General features: G+C 40.2%; 1 protein-coding gene across 1 annotated transcript in view; it reads left to right on the top strand.

The window, feature by feature from the left end:
• Positions 1–22,133, top strand: part of RFX3 (regulatory factor X3) — a 266,612-nt gene that overhangs the window by 165,881 nt on the left and 78,598 nt on the right. The window contains exon 5 of the mRNA XM_040357345.1: positions 10,725–10,799. Within this exon, the coding sequence (XP_040213279.1) occupies positions 10,725–10,799 (75 nt within the window). The remainder of the gene's footprint in view (positions 1–10,724; positions 10,800–22,133) is intronic.

Below are 22,133 nucleotides of genomic sequence, written 5' to 3'. Positions count from 1 at the left end.
TGCAAGGGTGCCTCCATGTAAGTTCAACTAGGTGGATGTTCAGGTTTCATCTGATACAAGCTTTGAGCATAAGGTGTACTTCAGGGAATACTTTGATCTGCAGGAAGTACACCGTTCTGCTATTTTTTGTTAACTTGTTAGCATTTCATTTGCTGTGCTGTCCACCCTTCAGTAAAATTATTTTTGTACTCGCCATAAAAATACTATTTTTAGAGTCCAGTGAAGAACACCATTCCCACCCCACTTTGCTTATGATCATGCTTTTGGTACTGCCTTGCTACAAATACGGAATGCTGGGAGTGGGAGATGTTTTTTTTTTCTGGGCTGGCCTAAATCTTTGTTTTCCATGGTCCCATTCTCTTGCAAGCGGCAGGATAATCTGTCAGTTAATGACTTCTTAAATCCCTCAATGGACTTCAAGTAAAGGATACAGCAGCCAGATGCAGGAACACATTCTCTCAGGAATCCACCTTCTCTCTAGGCATACAAACACATAAGCCACACCCCACTGTGTTCTAAACTGCAACAAGCAGAAAAATCAAACAAACATTTTGTCCCTCATCAAATGTGACTCTGCCCTCTAAAAACTTTTCACTTAATGGTCTTAATCATAGGAGGTTTTTGATTCAAAGAGTGTAGGACCCAACAATGCTAAAGCTGCAATTCCAAAGTCTTAAAGCACTGATCTTGAAGAAGCATCACATAAAGTGTTATCTATCGCAATTGAATCGTTAAAACATATTACAGTTTCGGAGTCCTGACCTCGACCCGATAGAACACCTTTGGGATGAATTTGAGAGGAGACTGTGAGGCAGGCCTTCTCATCCAACTTCAGTGCCTGACCTCACAAATGCGTTTCTGGAAAAATGGTCAAACGTTCCCATAGACACACTACTAAGCCTTGTGGACAGCCTACAGCCTCCCCAGAAGAGTTGAAGCTGTTATAGCTGCAAAGGGTGTGCCAACTCAATATTGAACCCTATGGACTAAGACTGGGATGCCATTAAAGTGGATGTAAACCCTCACATATACCTAGTGAAGTGACCAGCCTCAGATGAAACACAGAGAAGAAACCAATCTCCCTACATAATATTTACATGCATATCTGCTGTCTTCAGCTTTATATATTCTTTAGAAAGTGCAAATTGTGTTACAGATCTTCTCTTCCTGTTCAGCACTGGAAGTGAAGTCTGGGCATCAGTTGATAAGAGGAAAGGCACACACCCCCTCTCCACTTCGGGAATAGTTCAGTTCTCTGCTAATCTATTTATAGCAACCTCACACGACTCAAAATTATGGCTGGTTTTATCACAGTTGACGGACAACTTGTCAGCAGTTATCATGCTGATAACAGGAGAACGGAGCAGGAGAAAACCATGGGACTTAGCGCTTTGAAGACAAAAGAAAACACTGCAGATATATGTGCCCAACTCAAATTTCATGAATCAGGATTACATCCACTTTAAAGTTCATGTGCCTGTAAAGGCAAGTGCCCCAATACTTTTGACATTATGGAAGTTATAAAACAATAATAAGCTTAAAGTGATTTTTAAATGAACACTTTGTAAAACAACCCATTAAGTTTAAAATAGGAATAAAAGGCAAAACGTTTGTGTATAGATATAAAAGTAAAACATTATACTTACCATTTTTCTCCCCCTTTTTTTATAAGTGATTGCATTCCCTCTGTTCTAGGCCGCATAAGAGCTGGGGGGAGGAGAAGCAACAGTACACTGATCGTCCCAGTGTATAGACACACACACACTCACCGTGTAATTCTCACCAAGAGTTTTAAGGTTGGAGATAGGTCCTCCTTCAATATGTCATACACCGTAAAAGTGGGAAACATCCCACTCAAAAATTGAATCATTTAGAGTACACATTTGACCTGGTTTTCAGTGCTTGAGAACCCCCTCCACCTCAGTGAACAGGAAAGCTTTCTATGTCCCCTACCAGGAATAAACAAATGCAAACTTACTAGTTAAAGTAGAGTTCCACCCATTTAAAAGTCAGCAGCTACAAAAAGTGGAGCTGCTGACTTTTAATAATCAGACACTCACCTGTCCTATGGTCCAGCGTTACGGGTGCAGGAAGCCTCTCTCCTCTCCCCCTCCTCTCCTAGGCACCGGCATTCTAACTGTGAGCACCTGGCTGTGGCTTTACAGCTGGGCATGCATTGCGCATGTGCGAGCCGTGCTGGGAGCAGCCGGGCAATTTTCTGGGACCTGTGACGAGTCCCAGAAGATTGCCAGGAGGGAGGGGGAGAGGTGAACTTACTTCCAGCACCAGGGAGCCAGGGGAGGAAGTAGGAACTGGGTGCCGGTAAAAACATTCCTCCCCCAAAAAAAATTACTTGCCAAATGTGGCATGTCAGGGGGTCACCTGCTCTTAAAGAGGAAGTTCCATTTTTGGGTGGAACGCCGCTTTAATAAGCACCTTGGTTGGTAAGTTGCCACCATACAGGACCACTCCAATCTCTGTATACCTCCATTTGTAAATAATAATCCAAGGTGTCACTTCCACCACATCATATATTAAACATTTAAAGTGCAGATAGTATGACATGCCACATTTAATCTTTATTGTAATAAAACAGCTGATATTTTTATTTTATTTTTTTGAGAGAGACCGGGTGACACATATGAGCCCAAAGTGGGCGCATTTTATTAATTTTTTTCAGCTTACTGTCCTGCTTTATTTTTTATCGTTAATATTTTTTATTAAAGATTTTAGAAAAGAAAGTATAAGCACGGTATGCATAGCTCACAGCTTACAATCCAAGCACACATTAGTGTAAGTTATAAAAAAATAATAAGCTTAAAGTGATTGTAAATGATCACTTTGTAAAACAACCCATTAAGTTTAAAATAGAAATAAAAGGCAAAGCGTTTGTGTATAGATATAAAAATAAAACATTATACTTATGCTGCGTACACATGATCGGACAAGAATACCGTGGATTTTTTCTGACGGAATGTTGCTCAAACTTGTGTTTCATTCACACGGTCACACAAATCTTGTCGGAAATTCTGACCGTCAAGAACACAGTGACGTACAAGACGCACGACGAGCTGAGATCAGTGAAGTTCAAAAGGCAGTTCGGCTCTTCTGCTTGATTTTGAGCATGTGTGTTTGTTTGCGCGTTGGAATTGCATACAGACGAGCGGATTTTCCATCTCACACCAGACTTTTCTTGTCGGAATTTCCAATCATGTGTACGCTGCATTACTGTTTTTTTAAAAGTGATCACATTCCCTCTAGGCCGCATAAGAGCTGGGGGGAGGAGAAGCAACAGTACACTGATCGTCCCAGTGAAATGCATGTCAGGAAAAGTCTGATCATTAGAGGAGAGCATGCTGAGTTCCCAGCATAGCTAGAGATTGACCACTCTCTAGCTCTGTTCTGTTAGTGTGGTCAGTTTTTAATAGGAAAGCAGAGGGACTTACAGGAACACCAGAAATTTCACATGAAGGAAGCAATACTAAGAGAACATGATCCTTTTTTATACAAGCACATGTTACAACAGGCACATATCAGGAATATGAAATATTGGGGTAACAAACACTTTAAATAAGGTGCCTGAACCCTCCAAAAATAAAGAAAAACACTGTCATGAATCTCTGGCATCATCAATGAAAATGAGAGGCCACATCTCGACAAGAAAGTGTGCTGACATATAGGGTTTAAAAGAGAACTCAAGTAAACACAATGAGCAAATCTTAAAGGCTAAGTGCAACTTTTTTTTTCTAAATTCGATTTCCCCTACAGTATGTACAAATATAGCATTAATGTACTTCTTTTGCAAAAAATAAAACCACTTTCAATTTATTCTACGCACACTTACCTCACTGTCTTCATGGCTGTTTCAAACCACTGTTTGATTACTTCTGTCTGTCTTCCTGGAAAGACTTTAGGTAATGACACAGGAAGGAGTTAACAAGCAGGGTAGATGATGCAGGGTGTGTGCTAATGAGATCAGCTGGTCAACTCCTTCCTGTGTCATGACCTATCCAGGAAGTAAGGCAAAAATAATTGAGCAGTGTTTTGAAACATCCATAAAGACAGTGAGGTAAGCGTGTGTAGAATAAATGGAAAGCTGTTATATTTTTGCAAAATAAGTACATTGATGCTACAGTGAGGGAAAAAACTTATTTGCTACCCAGTTTATTTTGTACATTTACCCACTGACAAAGAAATGATCAGTCTATAATTTTAATGGTAGGTTTATTTTAACAACGAGAGACAGAATAACAACAAAAATATCCAGAAAAACGCATTTCAAAAAAGTTATAAATTGATTTGCATTTTAATGAGTGAAATAAGGTATTTGATCGCCTGTCAATCAGCAAGGTTTCTGGCTTCAAGGTGTCTTCTATACAGGTAACAAGCTGAGATTAGGAGCACTCTCTTAAAGGGAGTGCTCCTAATCTCAGCTTGTTACCTGTATAAAAGACACCTGTTCACAGAAGCAATAAATCAGATTCCAATCTCTCCGCCATGGTCAAGACTAAAGAGCTGTCCAAGGATGTCAGGGATTGTAGACCTACATATGGCTGGAATTCGCTAAAATACCATTGCCAAGCAACTTGGTCAGAGGGAGACAACGGTGTGATTATTCGCAAATGGAAGAAACACAAAATAACTGTCAATCTCCCTTGGTCTGGGGCTCCATGCAAGATCTCACCTCATGCAGTTTCAATGATCATGAGAACGGTGAGGAATCAGCCCAGATCTACACGGGAGAATCTTGTCCATGATCTCAAGGCAGCTAAAACCATAGTCACCAACAAAAATAATTAGTAACACACTACGTCATAAAAGACTGAAATCCTGCAGCGCCCGCAAGCCCCTGCTCAAGAAAGCAAATGTACAGGCCCATCTGAAGTTTGCTAATGAACATCTGAATGTTGTGGTCAGATGAGACCAAAATCAAGCTCTTTGGCATCAACTCAACTCATCGTGTTTGGAGGAGGAGGAATGCTGCGTATGACCCCAAGAACACCATCCCCACTGTCAAACATGGAGGTGGAAACATTATGCTTTGGGGGTGTTTTTCTGCTAAGAGGACAGGACATTTTCAATGCATCAAATAGACAGGGTCATGTACTGTCAAACAGGTTGCTCAAACTTGTGTTTCATTCACACGGTCACACAAATCTTGTCGGAAATTCTGACCGTCAAGAACACAGTGACGTACAAGACGCACGACGAGCTGAGATCAGTGAAGTTCAAAAGGCAGTTCGGCTCTTCTGCTTGATTTTGAGCATGTGTGTTTGTTTGCGCGTTGGAATTGCATACAGACGAGCGGATTTTCCATCTCACACCAGACTTTTCTTGTCGGAATTTCCAATCATGTGTACGCTGCATTACTGTTTTTTTAAAAGTGATCACATTCCCTCTAGGCCGCATAAGAGCTGGGGGGAGGAGAAGCAACAGTACACTGATCGTCCCAGTGAAATGCATGTCAGGAAAAGTCTGATCATTAGAGGAGAGCATGCTGAGTTCCCAGCATAGCTAGAGATTGACCACTCTCTAGCTCTGTTCTGTTAGTGTGGTCAGTTTTTAATAGGAAAGCAGAGGACTTACAGGAACACCAGAAATTTCACATGAAGGAAGCAATACTAAGAGAACATGATCCTTTTTTATACAAGCACATGTTACAACAGGCACATATCAGGAATATGAAATATTGGGGTAACAAACACTTTAAATAAGGTGCCTGAACCCTCCAAAAATAAAGAAAAACACTGTCATGAATCTCTGGCATCATCAATGAAAATGAGAGGCCACATCTCGACAAGAAAGTGTGCTGACATATAGGGTTTAAAAGAGAACTCAAGTAAACACAATGAGCAAATCTTAAAGGCTAAGTGCAACTTTTTTTTTCTAAATTCGATTTCCCCTACAGTATGTACAAATATAGCATTAATGTACTTCTTTTGCAAAAAATAAAACCACTTTCAATTTATTCTACGCACACTTACCTCACTGTCTTCATGGCTGTTTCAAACCACTGTTTGATTACTTCTGTCTGTCTTCCTGGAAAGACTTTAGGTAATGACACAGGAAGGAGTTAACAAGCAGGGTAGATGATGCAGGGTGTGTGCTAATGAGATCAGCTGGTCAACTCCTTCCTGTGTCATGACCTATCCAGGAAGTAAGGCAAAAATAATTGAGCAGTGTTTTGAAACATCCATAAAGACAGTGAGGTAAGCGTGTGTAGAATAAATGGAAAGCTGTTATATTTTTGCAAAATAAGTACATTGATGCTACAGTGAGGGAAAAAACTTATTTGCTACCCAGTTTATTTTGTACATTTACCCACTGACAAAGAAATGATCAGTCTATAATTTTAATGGTAGGTTTATTTTAACAACGAGAGACAGAATAACAACAAAAATATCCAGAAAAACGCATTTCAAAAAAGTTATAAATTGATTTGCATTTTAATGAGTGAAATAAGGTATTTGATCGCCTGTCAATCAGCAAGGTTTCTGGCTTCAAGGTGTCTTCTATACAGGTAACAAGCTGAGATTAGGAGCACTCTCTTAAAGGGAGTGCTCCTAATCTCAGCTTGTTACCTGTATAAAAGACACCTGTTCACAGAAGCAATAAATCAGATTCCAATCTCTCCGCCATGGTCAAGACTAAAGAGCTGTCCAAGGATGTCAGGGATTGTAGACCTACATATGGCTGGAATTCGCTAAAATACCATTGCCAAGCAACTTGGTCAGAGGGAGACAACGGTGTGATTATTCGCAAATGGAAGAAACACAAAATAACTGTCAATCTCCCTTGGTCTGGGGCTCCATGCAAGATCTCACCTCATGCAGTTTCAATGATCATGAGAACGGTGAGGAATCAGCCCAGATCTACACGGGAGAATCTTGTCCATGATCTCAAGGCAGCTAAAACCATAGTCACCAACAAAAATAATTAGTAACACACTACGTCATAAAAGACTGAAATCCTGCAGCGCCCGCAAGCCCCTGCTCAAGAAAGCAAATGTACAGGCCCATCTGAAGTTTGCTAATGAACATCTGAATGTTGTGGTCAGATGAGACCAAAATCAAGCTCTTTGGCATCAACTCAACTCATCGTGTTTGGAGGAGGAGGAATGCTGCGTATGACCCCAAGAACACCATCCCCACTGTCAAACATGGAGGTGGAAACATTATGCTTTGGGGGTGTTTTTCTGCTAAGAGGACAGGACATTTTCAATGCATCAAATAGACAGGGTCATGTACTGTCAAATCTTGGATGAGAAACTCCTTCTCTCAGCCAGGGCATTGAAAATGGGTCATGGATGGGTATTCCAGCATGATAATGACCCAAAACACACGGCCAAGACAACAAAGTAGTGGCTCAAGAAGAAGCACATTAAGGCCCTGTAGTGGCCTAGCCAGTCTCCAGACCTTAATCCCCTAAAATATGTAGAGGGAGCTGACATTTCCAGTTATCAAACGTTAGCCTTGAAATCTTAATGACTTTGAGAGGATCTACAAAGGGGAGTGGAACAAAATCCCTTCTGAGATGTGTGTAAACCTGGTCGCCAACTACAAGAAACGTCTGACTTCTGTGATTGCCATCAAAGGTTTTGCCACCAAGTACCAAGTCATGTTTTGCGAACTTAAAAAAAAATCATGTTTGTGTCTGTCCGTCTCTGAAATGTTCTCTCTCCATCACTCATTAATAAAATATCTGATTCTTTGCATATGTATATGCCTAATCAATATTTTTGACATCATATCCCCTTTTCGGAAACTTGTCTTCTTAACCTACCAGTGCTTCAATTTTTACAAAAAGGTACAGCTCTTCCTGATCCTAATGAACTGTTCTCTACCTTGGGCTCATATCTGTCAACAAGGGATGTGGCATCAGTGCTTAAAGGGATTGTAAACCCTCATGTTTTTTCACCTTAATGCATCCTATGTATTAAGGTGAAAAAACACCTTGCAGTGTCCGCCCCCTCCCCGAGCCCCCGTTTTACTTACCTGAGCCCCGAATTTCCATGGCCGTGATCCCACGTCGCTCTCTCCTAGGCTTCTCGGCTCTTCATTGGAAAGATTGATAGCCACGCAGCCATTGGTTCCCGCTGCTGTAAATCAAATCCAATGACACGGCCACCGGAGGGCGGGTCGAGTCATACACTCTGCGCTTATGGACGCCATGTGTATGACAATGGAGCTTGCCCGCAAGGTAATCCTCCCGGGAGAGAGCTTCCCAGAGGGGGTTATCTATTGCGGGGAGGAGCCGCAAGAGCAGGTGTGGAACCCCAGAACAGGAGGATCGGGGCCACTCTGTGCAAAACAAACTGCACAGTGGAGGTAAATATGACCTGTTTGTTATTTAAATAAAATAAAAACTGAACCTTTACAACCACTTTAAGGACTGTGGCGCTTCAACTTTAATATTATTATTGTGGTTCCTACTCTCCTGGACTTACCCGCTGCCTACAACCAAGATGATTGTGTGAAATGGGTGTAAACCAGAGAATGTCTGTTTGATCTATCTGCTACCAAAAAATTGTGGCTTATGTGTTTGTACACAGTGTGTACAAAAATCATATTATTCGCTTGTGACCAGTTAAACAGCCACACATGGCAAGCCATGTTGTAGTTTATATGAAATATGAATTTATTTATGTAGGGTGATTCATTTAGTAGACTCGGCATTAGCTGCTGTTGAAAGCTGGGTGGTTAGCTTTAAATAAAAAAAATATATTTATGCAGGCTGAAGAAAAATCAGATTGACATGACTTTTCTAATTCTTGCATGTTTCATGATCACCTTCAAGTGGAGAAATGATTATATCTGCTGCACTAAAAATAGTAGAAGGTATTCAGAGAAAGGCTTTACTGGCAGCATTTTAGTGTCAAGCCGCTAAGCATTATGAAGCCTTGTCAAGCTTACAAAAAATGCTCTCTAACACTGTCCTATTTCCTTTTCCTTTCACTCTCAATGAGTTACCTGTCTGAAAACCTATTACTTTAGCCCACTCTCCTCCTTCTCTTCTGTGTCTCTTCTGTCAAAACACAAGTACAGGAAGCTGAAGGAAGGTGACACAGAGCACCATCTAGCAAAGCCTCACAGACACCGTTCAACCCTTTCCGCTCTTCCCACTTACTTATATTCAGCTCCGCATTTATAAGTATGTCGTCTGTCAATGAGGTTGATGTGATTCAGATAAATATTGCATATGCTGGGCACAAATAGAGCTGGAAATCAACTACTGTAAATGTTTCATATTTCATGAAACACAACATGTCTTCTTTAATATCTTCCTGTTTCATAAAACTGAAGTGCAAGAGATGGCCTTATTATAGAGCAATAGTGCTGTGGCAGAGAAAGTGCTTTGTAATAGATTGCTATGTAAGTGTCTGCCCTGTTATAGACACTGCCCTGTTGAAGAGAGACTGCTATGTGGAAGACTGTTGAAAAGAGGTTAGAACAGGAGTGAGCATATGTGTTTCATATATTCGGCAATACTCTATGGACAAGACTTACACAATTTAAAGCGGAGGTCCGCCTAAAAAAAATATTAAAAGCCAGCAGCTACAAATACTCTGCAGCTGCTGACTTTTAATAAATGGACACTGTCCAGGGTGCCCGCAATGTCGGCAGCCGTAGCTGAGCAATCGGCTGCCCCCGCCGCCATCCTCAGTGAGGGAATCAGGAAGTGAAGCATTGCGGCTTCACTTCCCGGTTCCCTACTGCGCATGCGCGAGTCACGATGTGCGTCCTAACTGGCCCCCCGCTTTTTCTGGGACCTGTGTGTTTCCCAGAAGACAGCAGGGGGGATGGGAAGGGGCGTGACCCCCCGCGGGAGTCTATGCCTGGAAGTGGGTGCAAATGCCTGTATTATACAGGTATCTGCACCCCCCTCCCCCTGAAAGGTGCCAAATGTGACACCGGATGGGGGGATGTTTCCGAAAGCGTAGGTTCCATTTTTGTGTGGACCTCTGCTTTAAGGATTTCAAAAGGCGGTCAGCTCTGAAATGTGTTACTTTGGTTCCACAAATTGTAATAATCTTCCATTGTTGACTGCTTTAATGTTATAATATCTTAAATCTGAATATTTTGTCATAGACTACAGTTTCCAAATATAATGCTGACATCAGAGAAATACCAGAGATGCATTGCCCTAGTGTCCAAAAGTATTGTTTCTTTCAGTATATAGGACTCATTCTGGCACACAGACATATCAAGTGTCACATATCTTACTGTGCTGAACATGTTGGGATGTTTTCATTATTCCACTGATTTTAATTTCAATATTAATAATATAATAATTATTATTCTGGCCAATGAAATTAATGCCCAAGCACTTGATGCGCCTAGATTTTTTTTCTGGCAAAACACTGCTGGCAGGAGGAAAGGTGTTTAGGAAAGCTGGCCAAACACCCTGTGAGAATGGGCCCCTAACAGTAGGTCTACACTAACCAGCTATCAGCAGAAATCTTATGACACACCTCTCACTGATTTATTATTTTTTATGTATTTGGTTATGGGTTGCTTTTGTGTTATTGAGGACTCTTCCTTATTTGATTTGGTGGTGGGTGCTGAGATAATGAACTGCATGCTGTCTTTGTTTATTTTATTTGTATTTGTTGATGGTTTTAAATAGTATTCTTGATTAACCTTTAAAAAAAAATCTGTCAGTGATGCTTTTGCTTTTTAATGCTATCTAGTCTTGAGCCTGTTTTCAATGACATCTATTATCAGATTGAAATGGCGATTGAGACACTGCAAAAGTCTGACGGCCTTTCAAGTCACAGAAGTTCACTTCTCAACAGCCATGTAAGTATATCTTTAAATACTAACTCTCTTCTGCATGCATGATTTCTGGCTATTTCTTTTCTTTCATATTTTGTGCATTTCATTTTTTAAAAGCACAAGTTCCTTTTTCATGTATCCTTTCAAAATGTAAGTGTTAATAAGTTATTTCATTTCAATCAGAATAAGTCAATCATTCACAAATACATTTTAATAATCACTTAATTTGTATTTGCATTAAATTATGTATCTGGAACTTGTGCTTTTCAATTGTCCTCTGAATACACTGCAAGATATGGCTTGTTTTATCTTTATTTTATGTGGATCAGTATATTAAAGTATTTTACCTACAGTATTTAAATACAAGTTCACTTGATAGTACACTTTAAATTCTTGCTGTATATTATTGTTCTTGTTGACGTGACAAAACTGAAGTTGACTATAAAAAGTAATAGTTTCCTGTAATACAATATGACCCCACAACTGGTTGGAGACAGGTTTTCTAATGTCCTGCATTTTGTGAAAGTTGTCATAGTCATTGAACTGCAAACAGTACAAATCAAGGAGGTCTTATCGGACTAGTAACTTTTACCGGGCCACTGTGCACTATGTGTTTCACTGCAAAATTGTACAGCCCCAATTTAAAACAAGTTGAGATACTGTGTAAAATCTACCTAAAAACAAAATGTGATGATTTGAAAATCTCATAAACCGATATTGTATTCACAATAGAAAACATATCAAATGTTTAAACTGAGAAAATTTACCATTTACCAAAAAATTAAAAAATAAGGTTGTTTTGAAATGGCAGCATTAGTGCTTAAAAAAGTGGGGACAGGGCCATGTTTACCACTTTGTAGAATCTCCTCCTCTTTTAACAACATTGTAAATGTCTGGGAACTGATAAGACCAGTTGCTGGACTTTTGGAAGAGGATTGTTGTTGAATTACTGCCTGATATAAGATTCTAACTGCTCAACAGTCCTGGGTATTTGTTGTTGTTTTTTTTTTTTTTGTTTTCAAGATAAGCCAAATATTTTCAGCTGGTAAAAGGTCTGGACTGCAGTCAGGCAAGTTGAGCACCCTGACTCTTCTACTACAAAGCCATGCTGTTTTCAAAGAAACAGTATGGGATTTAGCATTGTGCTGCTGAAATATACAAGGACTTCCCTGAAAAAAAAATGTTTTTTGGATGGGAGAATATGCTGCTCTAAAACCTGGATCTATCTTTCAGCATTGTTGGCGCCTTTCCAGATGTGCAAGCTGCCCATTCCATTTTAAGTGAGTTTTGGCCCAGAGAAGACAGCAGCGTTTCTGCATTATAAAGCTTTAACTTGTTGGATGGCACGATGAACCGTTTCAGAGACAGTGATTTTTGGAACTATTCCTGAGCCCATGCAGTAATGTCCATCACAGAATCATGCCTGTTTTTAATACTATGCCGTCTGAGAGCCCAAAGATCATAGCCATCCAATATTGCATTTCGGCCTTGTCACAGAGGTTTCTCCAGATTCTCTGAATTTTTGTGATATTATGTACTGTAGATGATGTTTAAAGTTTTTGCAATTTTACATTGAGGAACATTATTCTGAAATTGTTTGACAATTTTTAGAGGCAGCTTTTCGTGGATTGGTGAACCTCTGCTCATCTTTACTTTTGGGACACTCTCTATGATGCTCATTTTTACCCAAGTTACAGACCTGTTGCCAAATAACATAATTGGTTGCAAAATGTTCATCCAGCTCTTCATGTTGGTACTAATTACTTTACCAGCTTTCTGTTGCCGTGCCCCATCTTTTTTGAGACGTGTTGCTGTCATTAATTTCAAAATTACCTTTTTTTTTTTTTCCTTAAAATGGTACATTGTCTTAGTTTAAACACTTGATATGTTATCTATTTTCTTTTGGGAACAACATAAGGGGTTTATGAGATTTGGAAACCATTCCATTCTGTTTTTTATGTAGATTTTACACAGTACCCAAACTTTTTTTAAATTGGGGTTGTAGGTTTTATTTTTTTAGCATAAAAGGCCAACAGTAAAAAAAAGTCATAACATTCCCTGAAATGTCCTTGTTGTTACTTATTCACTTCTCTGTTCTTCCTGTAGTAATTTTTCACCTTTTATTTAGTATATATCTGTCTAGACTAATAGACTAATATGGCAATTTCCAAAGTAAGATTTCCCCCTCCCTCTAAGGAAAGTCTCCCCAGTAAGGAAACACATTTAATACAAATTTCTACACTGTTATTAAAGAAGCTGTAAGCTCTACATTCAATACAGCTTTGAAATCACTTTAAATGTAAAATAATGGGGATTATTATGGTTCCATGGTTACTATAAATCATAGATACATAACATTTTTGCACCACTTTATCTAAAAAAAACATATTGAATTTGCATTGTCACAAGCTTTCAATTCTTTCCAATACATACAAACATGTTTCACATGAATAACCCCTTTTACGCTAACCATACGCAAATATGCGGCCTCGGCTTGAAAGGGTAGTACTGGGGTGATGCCTGCACTGCACGGTACTATTTGTTAGAGCAAACGGTCAGCTTTTTTGGGATAACAACTGATTCAGCTAGCAGTCGTGTGGCTGTTATCCCAGGGTTTGGGAGGGGACATGGCCTGCCGCCTTCCGCTGCTCTCCTGGGCTCTCCTGTCCCACTGGGAGGCCAGAGCGGCCAGCCGGCTGGCTGAAGTCCCGAACGTAGCTGCAAATCGGCTTCGAACTAGTAACCCGGAAGTCATGACATCACTTCCGGTATACTGTGACTTAAAAGCGCTAAATGAAAAAAAACTTACAGCATCTGAAACTGCTAAACTTGACGTTTTTAATGCCTTTAAGTGCAAAGAAGGGATTTGGGGTCTTAAAGAGAATAAAATAAATAAGAAAAAAATTATTTAAGCGCCCCATCCCTCCGCGCTCGCGCACAGAAGCGAGCGCATACTTAAGTCACGCCTGCAAATGTAAACGGTCTTCAAACCACACATGTGAGGTATCACCATGATCATTAGAGCGAGAGCAATAATTCTAGCACAAGGCTTTCTCTGTCCTAAACTGGTAACCTGTAGAAATTTTGAAAGCGTTGCTTATGAAGATTTTTAAGTACCGTAGTGTGTCGCCATTCCACAAGTGTGCGCAAAGCATGACGTGTTATGTATCTATTTACTCAGTGTAACATCATCTTTCACATTATACAAAAAAATTGAACTAACTTTACTGTTTTTTTTTTTTTTTTTATTAATGAAAGTGTCTTTTTTCCCAAAAGACCGCTGCGCAAATATCGTGTGACATAAAATATTAAAACGATTTGCGTTTTATTTTCTAGGGTCTCTGCTAATATATATATATATAAAAAATATGTTTGTGTGTTTGGGGGTTCTATGTAATTTTCTAGCAAAAAATATGGATTTTAACCTGTAAGTTAATGTCAGAAACCGAACCGGCTCTCTAAAGCAAGTGGTAAAGTATTGTCTGTCACATTTCCAAGATCAAAGTCCACTGTCTCATAGAGGTCAGATCTTCATATGGCCAGTAATTAAAAAAATTTCTGAAATACCCACTTGATTCTTTAAGGCATCTACCTTCTACCATGCTTAGAGGAAACTATGCTAACTTGACTCTGCTCTGACATCACAGAGAGGCAAGCAATTTTAAATAAATTCAAAGTGTAACTTATAAAAACCTGACAGCGGTTCTACCCCTCTAAATCCAAAGAAAACATTTTAACTATCATTTCACTTTAACCACTTCAGCCCCGGAAGATTTGGCTGCTCAATGACCAGGCAATTTTTTTCGATACGGCACTATACTTTAACTGACAATTGCGCGGTCAAACAAAATGGACGTCCTTTTTTCCCCACAAATAGAACTTTCTTTTGGTGGTATTGGATCATCTCTGCTATAAACAAATAAAGAGTGACTATTTTGAAAAAAAAAAACACAATATTTTGTACCTTTTGCTATAATAAATATTCCCATTTTTTGTTTAAAAAAAAATATTTTTTTCCTCAGTTTAGGCCGATATGTATTCTTATACATATTTTTGGTAATAAAAATCGCAATAAGCGTATATTGATTGGTTTGCGCAAAAGTTATAGCGTCTACAAAATAGAGGATAGTTTAAGAGCCGGTTCACACTGGGGCGACTCGTCAGGCGACGCAGCCGCCTGACAAGTCGCGTCCCACTCTAGTGAATAGAACCGTTCTAATAGGAGCGACGCAAGTCGCTCCGACTTAGAAAAAGGTTCTTGTACGACTTTGGGGGCGACCTGCATTGACTTCTATACAGAAGTCATTTTGCAAGTTGCCTTAGAAGTCGTCTTCAGGCCGCCTGGCCGAGTCACCCCCGAAGTCGTGCCGCCCCAGTGTGAACCGGCTCTTATGGCATTGTTATTAGTATTTTACTAGTAATTGTGGCGATCTGCGATTTTTATCGGGACTGCGACATCATGGCAGACACATCGGACACTTTTGACACCATTTTGGGACAATTAGCATTAATACAGCGATCAGTGCTATAAAAATACATTGATTACTGTGTAAATGTCACTGGCAGGGAAGGGGTTAATACTAGGGGGCGATCAAGGGGTTAACTGTGTTCACTAGTGTGTGTTCTAACTGTATGGGGGATGGAAGTGACTGGAGGAATTGACTGATCGTGGTTCCTAGCTTGTAGGAACTCACAATCGAACTTTTCTCTCCTCACAGAACAGGGACGTGTGTGTTTACACACACACGAGTCCCTGTTCTTCCTCTCGTGGCAGGCAGTCATCGAGGCCGCATCTGCACCCCCGCAGTGCAGCAGGCGCACGCCTGCTATAGCGCTTAAAGGGACCAACATACAGCTATGACGGTTTGCAGGATCGTGCCGACCTGCCGCATTAAAATCATGACGTCTGGTCCGCAAGCAGTTAAATCAATTTACACTTGACAAGCCCCATGCTACAGCTTTAGTGCACCTCCATAAAATAAAGTTTAGGCCCACCCCCCAAATACTCTGTAAATGCATTCAAACCTACAAGTTGACCCTTATTTTTGTAATATGGGTGTTAATAAGATGTTAAAGCGGCAATTTTTTTTTAACATTAGATTCATGCTCATTTTGTCTAGGGGAATCGGCTAGTACTTAACGTTTTAGAGAGCGATCTTCTCCGCCGCTTCCGGGTATGGTCTTCGGGACTGGGCGTTCCTATTTGATTGACAGTCTTTCGAAAGGCTTCCGACGGTCGCATCTATCGCGTCACGAGTAGCCGAAAGAAGCCGAACGTCGGTGCGTCTCTATACGGTGCCTGCGCACCGACGTTCGACTACTTTCGGAAAATCGTGACGCGATGTATGCGACCATCGGAAGCCTCTCGGAAGACTGTCAATCAAATAGGAACGCCCAGTCCCGCAGCCCATACCCGAAAGCGGCGGAGAAGATCGCTCTCTAAAACGGTAAGTTCTGCTTAGTTTTCAAAAAAACTAGCCGATTCCCCTAGACAAAATGAGCATCAATCTAATGTTAAAAATGTACATTTCCGGGTGAACCTCCACTTTAAGGGATTATATGTCAAACCCTTTGTTTCTAGAAGGCATTTCTCCTGGCATATACCATAATATGACCTACAAATATCTGTGTGCCTCTACTGCAAGACTGTAATGTATGTTACACTTTATTAGTAGCTCTGGAAATCTGTAGCTTTGGGAAACAAGATATCCAGTGTTTTTGGATAATATATTATATAATCTTAATGCCAAAGCATGTAATGTAGATGCCAGACTGTGATAAAACTTTAATATTGCTCATAAGACAAATGGCATGCTTTTCTTCTCTCATTAAGGCATATCAGGTCATATGGTGTATAATGATGTATTACCATTTAGCATGGATTACCAGGGTAAAGTGGCTACTTTATTAAAGTAACACAATAAATAACTTTTAAAGAAAAAATTGAAATCAATATAATAATTTTTATGTTGATTGCACAGTGGTAATACTTGTTTGTTACATCATATACATCTGAGTAAGGAATATCAGGACATTGAAGTGAAATTATAGGTCTTTGTAATTAGGTATTTAATGGTTATTACAGTTTGCCGGATACGAATTTTCTTAGGATGTAAGCATAGTGTAACTATATAAATTAAAGGCAAACAGATCTGCAATACCTGAGCAGTAAAACAAAAATACATAAGGTATTATGGATTTCAATGCCAGGGCAGTTTTTGATTATCACAATGTATTAATCTATTTACTCAAATATGCACATAAAATAAAGCACACCATTCACACCAATAATATGCGCATTCATGAATCGTGTGTATATTAGTTTGTGTATACATTTTATATGTTAATGCACATTGTTTGTATATTATAAATGGAACCAACATGTAATAGTTCTTAGACATTTTAACTATCAACTCCTTCTAATTATTTAGGTGATTAACTGCTTGATAGAGCCTAGTAACAAGAACATTTTAAACAATAGGTTTTAGTACATATTGTTATATGTCAGAGAGTGGAAGATGAATAGGTCAGGTTTCAACTTAAAGGAGTTGTAAAGGAAAACATTTTTTTGCCTAAAATGAATGTCTGCAAGGTAGACAGACAGAATAGTGTAATGATTCTGTTAAAGAACGAATAAATACCTATTAAATTCCTTCATCTATATTACCTCCGGCATTCTAGTTTCTGTTCGCTCATTCACTTCCTGGTTTGCATCGTTCGTTCATATAAGAACTACATTTCCCAGTATGAACTGCGGCACGCCCAGTAATTCACACTTCCTTGAAGTCTCTAACATGTAGAGAGCGTCCTGCCGCACACAGTTGTAGTTCCCAGGAGGAGGCGAGCACGTTACTGACCACCGCAGTAAAGCCTCCCTTCACGGTGGTCAGTAAAATCAGACAAGCAGGAAGTGAACAGAACAGAGAAGAAATAGAGCAACTTCTGAGAAAAAACTAACAATGAGGAAGTGAAAAGAGGAATGTCTGCAGGTAAAGGATGCTTATTATAAAAAAAATAAATTTCCTTTAGAACCCCTTTAACACTTGTTTCTATTATAATCTTTTTTGGGAGAGACTGAATTCAATCACAACTCAAAAAGTCAATCAACGTGTGAAAACACTTAAGCCTCGTACACACAACCGGTTTTCGTGGCAGGAAAACTGCCAGGAGAGCATTTTGGCGGGAATCCCGGCCGTGTGTATGCTCCCTAGCAGTTTTCCCGACAGGAAAACTGCCCGGGAAAAAGAGAACCTGCGGCGGCGGCATCGAATGTGACGAGCGCCGGCTCGTCGTAGTCGATGACGTCACCGCGTTCTTGCCATTCAAAAGAACAGCGGTTCTTTTGAGTGGCCATCTGTATGCACGGCTTTGCAAGGCAAGCTTGCAAGGAATCCTGTCAAGAAAACCAATGTTTTTTTCCTGATGGGATTCCCGGTCATGTGTACAGGGCTTCAGAGATGTATGTCAGATGTGGGCTTGCGCCACTCACATAACACAATTTGGTTTTACAGAATACATTTTACTTTTCCCTCCCAGATTGGGCTTAGGCAAATCACGCACTTGTTTAAAGTTGTTTTAAATTTTTATATATACCCAGTGAAGTGACTGCACAGCGATGAAACAAATCCTCCTACATAAGGTGTACTTGTTTATCTGCAGTCTTCTCTTCTCTGCATCATTTTAAAGTGCTGAATTATAAAGCTTGTCTGAGCTGTCAAAAAAAATGGTGGCGGAGTGCTGAAATTACACTCTACAGAGCTCTGTGAGGAGAGCTCTGACAGTTGATTGGAAGGAAGGGACACACCGGTCCTCACACAGGAACAGAGCTGAGGCTGTTAATCAGCTGGAGGTTCCTCCCCTGTCACCTTTTTTCTCTTGCTGTCAGGAAAACTTTGCAGAAGTGATTCATGCTGATAGCAGGGGAACAAAGTAGCAAACAGAAATTACATTTAGTGCTCTTAATTGAGACAAGTTTACACTATGTATACACTATACAGTAGAGGGATATGCTTTGTTCATGTTTCATGTCTGAGGTTTACAACCCCTTTAAGGAGTGTGTATCCTTTTATATCTGCTAGGACAGTGGTTCTCAACCTGGGGGTCGGGACCCCCTCGGGGGTCGAATGACAATTTGCCAGGGGTCACCAAATCCTGGGCTGTTCCTGAAGCCCGCGGCCGCCCACTCAGCCTCTTCGAGCTTCCCATTCAGTTTACATCATGGCTGGGGGACAGAGACTAGAGGTCAGCTGACTAGTCATGAATGTGGAGTGGGAGGGGCTGGAGGAGACCCTATCTCCTGATTTCGGCATAGGTGTCACTGCTGCGAGACAGCAGTCGGAGACACAGTGAAGCCAGAGGTACAGTGAGTAACACCACTGATTATAGTTGCCGTTTTACATAGTTACATAGTTACATAGTTAGTCGGGTTGAAAAAAGACACAAGTCCATCCAGTTCAACCACAAAAAATAAAAAAACAAAATAAAAAACACAGTAAAATCCTATACACCCAACTCCATACCCACAGTTGATCCAGAGGAAGGCAAAAAACCCCAGCAGAGCATGATCCAATTTGCTACAGCAGGGGAAAAAATTCCTTCCTGATCCCCCGAGAGGCAATCGGATTTACCCTGAATCAACTTTACCTACAAATCTTAGTACATATATTCTGTACATTTAGGAAAGAATCCAGGCCCTTCTTAAAGCAATCTACTGAGCTGGCCAGAACCACCTCTGGAGGGAGTCTGTTCCACATTTTCACAGCTCTTACTGTGAAAAAACCTTTCCGTATTTGGAGGTGAAATCTCTTTTCCTCTAGACGTAAAGAGTGCCCCCTTGTCCTCAGTGTTGACCGTAAAGTGAATAATTCAACACCAAGTTCACTGTATGGACCTCTTATATATTTGTACATGTTGATCATTTCCCCCCTTATTCTCCTCTTCTCAAGAGTGAATAAATTTAGTTCTTCTAATCTTTCCTCATAGCTGAGCTCCTCCATGCCTCTTATCAGTTTGGTTGCCCTTCTCTGCTTTAAAGTCCCCACTACAGTTCTCGGATCAGCAGATGACCTTAATCAGAGTACCGAAGTTGGCTGATCAAAACTCCCCCCAGCACTGCCACTGATCCCAACTCCCCGCCAGTAGAGGGGGAGGAACAAGAAAAGAGAGAGAGAGAGAGAATAGGAGAAAGCACAAGAAAGATGTCTAGAGAGAGGGATGGGGAAAAAAAACAAGAAATTGGGATAGAGAGAGATAAAGGGGAAAGAAAGGAGAACCAAGAGAAACAGTGGTACATCCTAAAATGTACCATAATGGGTTTTAATACTGTACGAGTGGAAGGGACTCAGGGAGTGCTAAATGTCCGTGGGTTAAGGGTGCAAATTACTTGTCTTGCATTGGGAGCTGACAACTTACGCTACAAAAATAATTTTACTGTTAGGGGTCCCCACAACTTGGGAAATTTTATCAAGGGGTCATGGCAATGGCAAGGTTGAGAACCACTGTGCTAGGACATTTGTTCTTCAAAAAGGTAACATTTTATAAAGATGTAAAAATCTGGGATATACTGATTAGAATATATTCACACATTCATTCAAATACATTGCTGTGTGTTTCCTATCTGCAAAAAGAGGGTTGGAAATGGAAAGACAAAATGCCTGTGCAAAAGGGGACTTGCTATATACTGCTTTGCAATTATATTAGATTGCACCTATGCAGACTGATGCATGCTGTTTGGCAAAAACTCCCACCATTCACCTACTGTGTGCTAAGTGTGGAGGTTGACCTGCTATAGTGACATGATCAGTCTCAATGTTATAATAAAAGAAATACTGCTGGAAAAAGAAGAGAAGCCATTACATAAAGTGCAATTTATTTGAATGGGACATTCTGACACTTGTGGTCCCATTTATAAAGTAGCAATTTGCCCTATTCTTCACTTGCTTTTTCAGGACCCCTAAAGCAAATGAAAACCCCATCCATTTAAATAAGTAAAGAAAGAGGAAAACAATTCAGCAAGACTTGGAGCCTGGTCACATGACTTTGACCGTCATAAAATGCAAAAACAGTGTGCAATGAACACTGCTGTGTCCAGTGACAGTGGTATCTGCTCACTAATTTAGAAAAAGCTATCTGTTGCCATGGTTACAAGAAAGCAACAATTTAATGTTTGTGTTTCTTAAAATCATAGAGGCTCCTGTATATTTAAATGGAACTGAATTTGTTTAATAACCTTTAGACCCCTTTCACACTGGAGCGTTTTTTAGGCGCTTTAGCGTTAAAAAAAAGCACCTGTAAAGCGTCTGAAAGAAGCTGCATCTGCAATCCCAATGTGAAAACCTGCATGGTTTCACACTAAAGCGCCTGAAAAATGCTGTTCATACGCTGACATCCGCAATCCCATAGGGATACATGTATGTCCGTATTTAATACGAAAACGGGTGGATGAAAAACGGACATACCGTCCGCATGTGTGAAAGGGCCCTATAACAGATTAAAAACAGAAACAAAATGAAAAGAATTGTCAGAGACTGCTTACCTGTGTTCAAATTACATGCCACTGGGACCTGCCAACAGTCTTTTTAGGTCAGTCAATAGGTGGTTGTAGTTCATGTTGAAAGTTTTTTTTCCTTTGTCTAATGTGAAAAGGGAAGGATTGCTGACAAGTCTAAACATTTGAGTACTAATATCCAAATTTTCAGGACAAGCTTTTGGGGTGTACCCCCTTCCTCAAGGTCCAAGCAGTACTAATAGACAAAGAAAAAACAAACATACCCAGAAATAGTAATACATTTGGGTAGTTGGTGAGAAAAGGCATGGAGGGGGCTATAAACTGAAAAGACTCAACTGCGTGCAATAACAACCACTTGCAAAAGTTGGAACTGGCTATGATCTGTCCGTTGTGCACATCTTCATAGCTTGATTGTCTCAAATGAAGCATTTTTTTAAATTATCCTAGTCCTTAAAGCAGAGATCTAAACTATATGAAAGAAGAGGTGTCATCTGCTTCCTTGCTGATTAACACATAAACATTGTATAGCACTGTAGCGATAAATACCTGTCATTGATCAGGTTCGTTCAGTGTACTGGCAGCCCCTAACTTCTTCAATATAGCTGCGCCTCAAGGCAGGATTTATGTGAAGCAGAGGCACGGATTGGATGTCTCTGCCTGATAATCAATTCAGTGCCTTTGCCTCACCTAGATCCCATTGGGCCATATTCTTAGAGAGGACCTTCACCCTAATTTGACTTTAATTTTGCCCTGACTCCTCCCCCTCTCCCATTTAGACATGATTGTTATATGTTTTTAAATTAAATAGATTAGGTGAGAATGACATTCATAATGGCCCTAACCCTGTGTGT

Source organism: Rana temporaria, chromosome 1 (genome assembly GCF_905171775.1).
Source record: "Rana temporaria chromosome 1, aRanTem1.1, whole genome shotgun sequence".
In the NCBI taxonomy this organism is placed as follows: Eukaryota; Metazoa; Chordata; class Amphibia; order Anura; family Ranidae; genus Rana; species Rana temporaria.
This window is presented reverse-complemented; position numbering and strand designations above follow the sequence as displayed.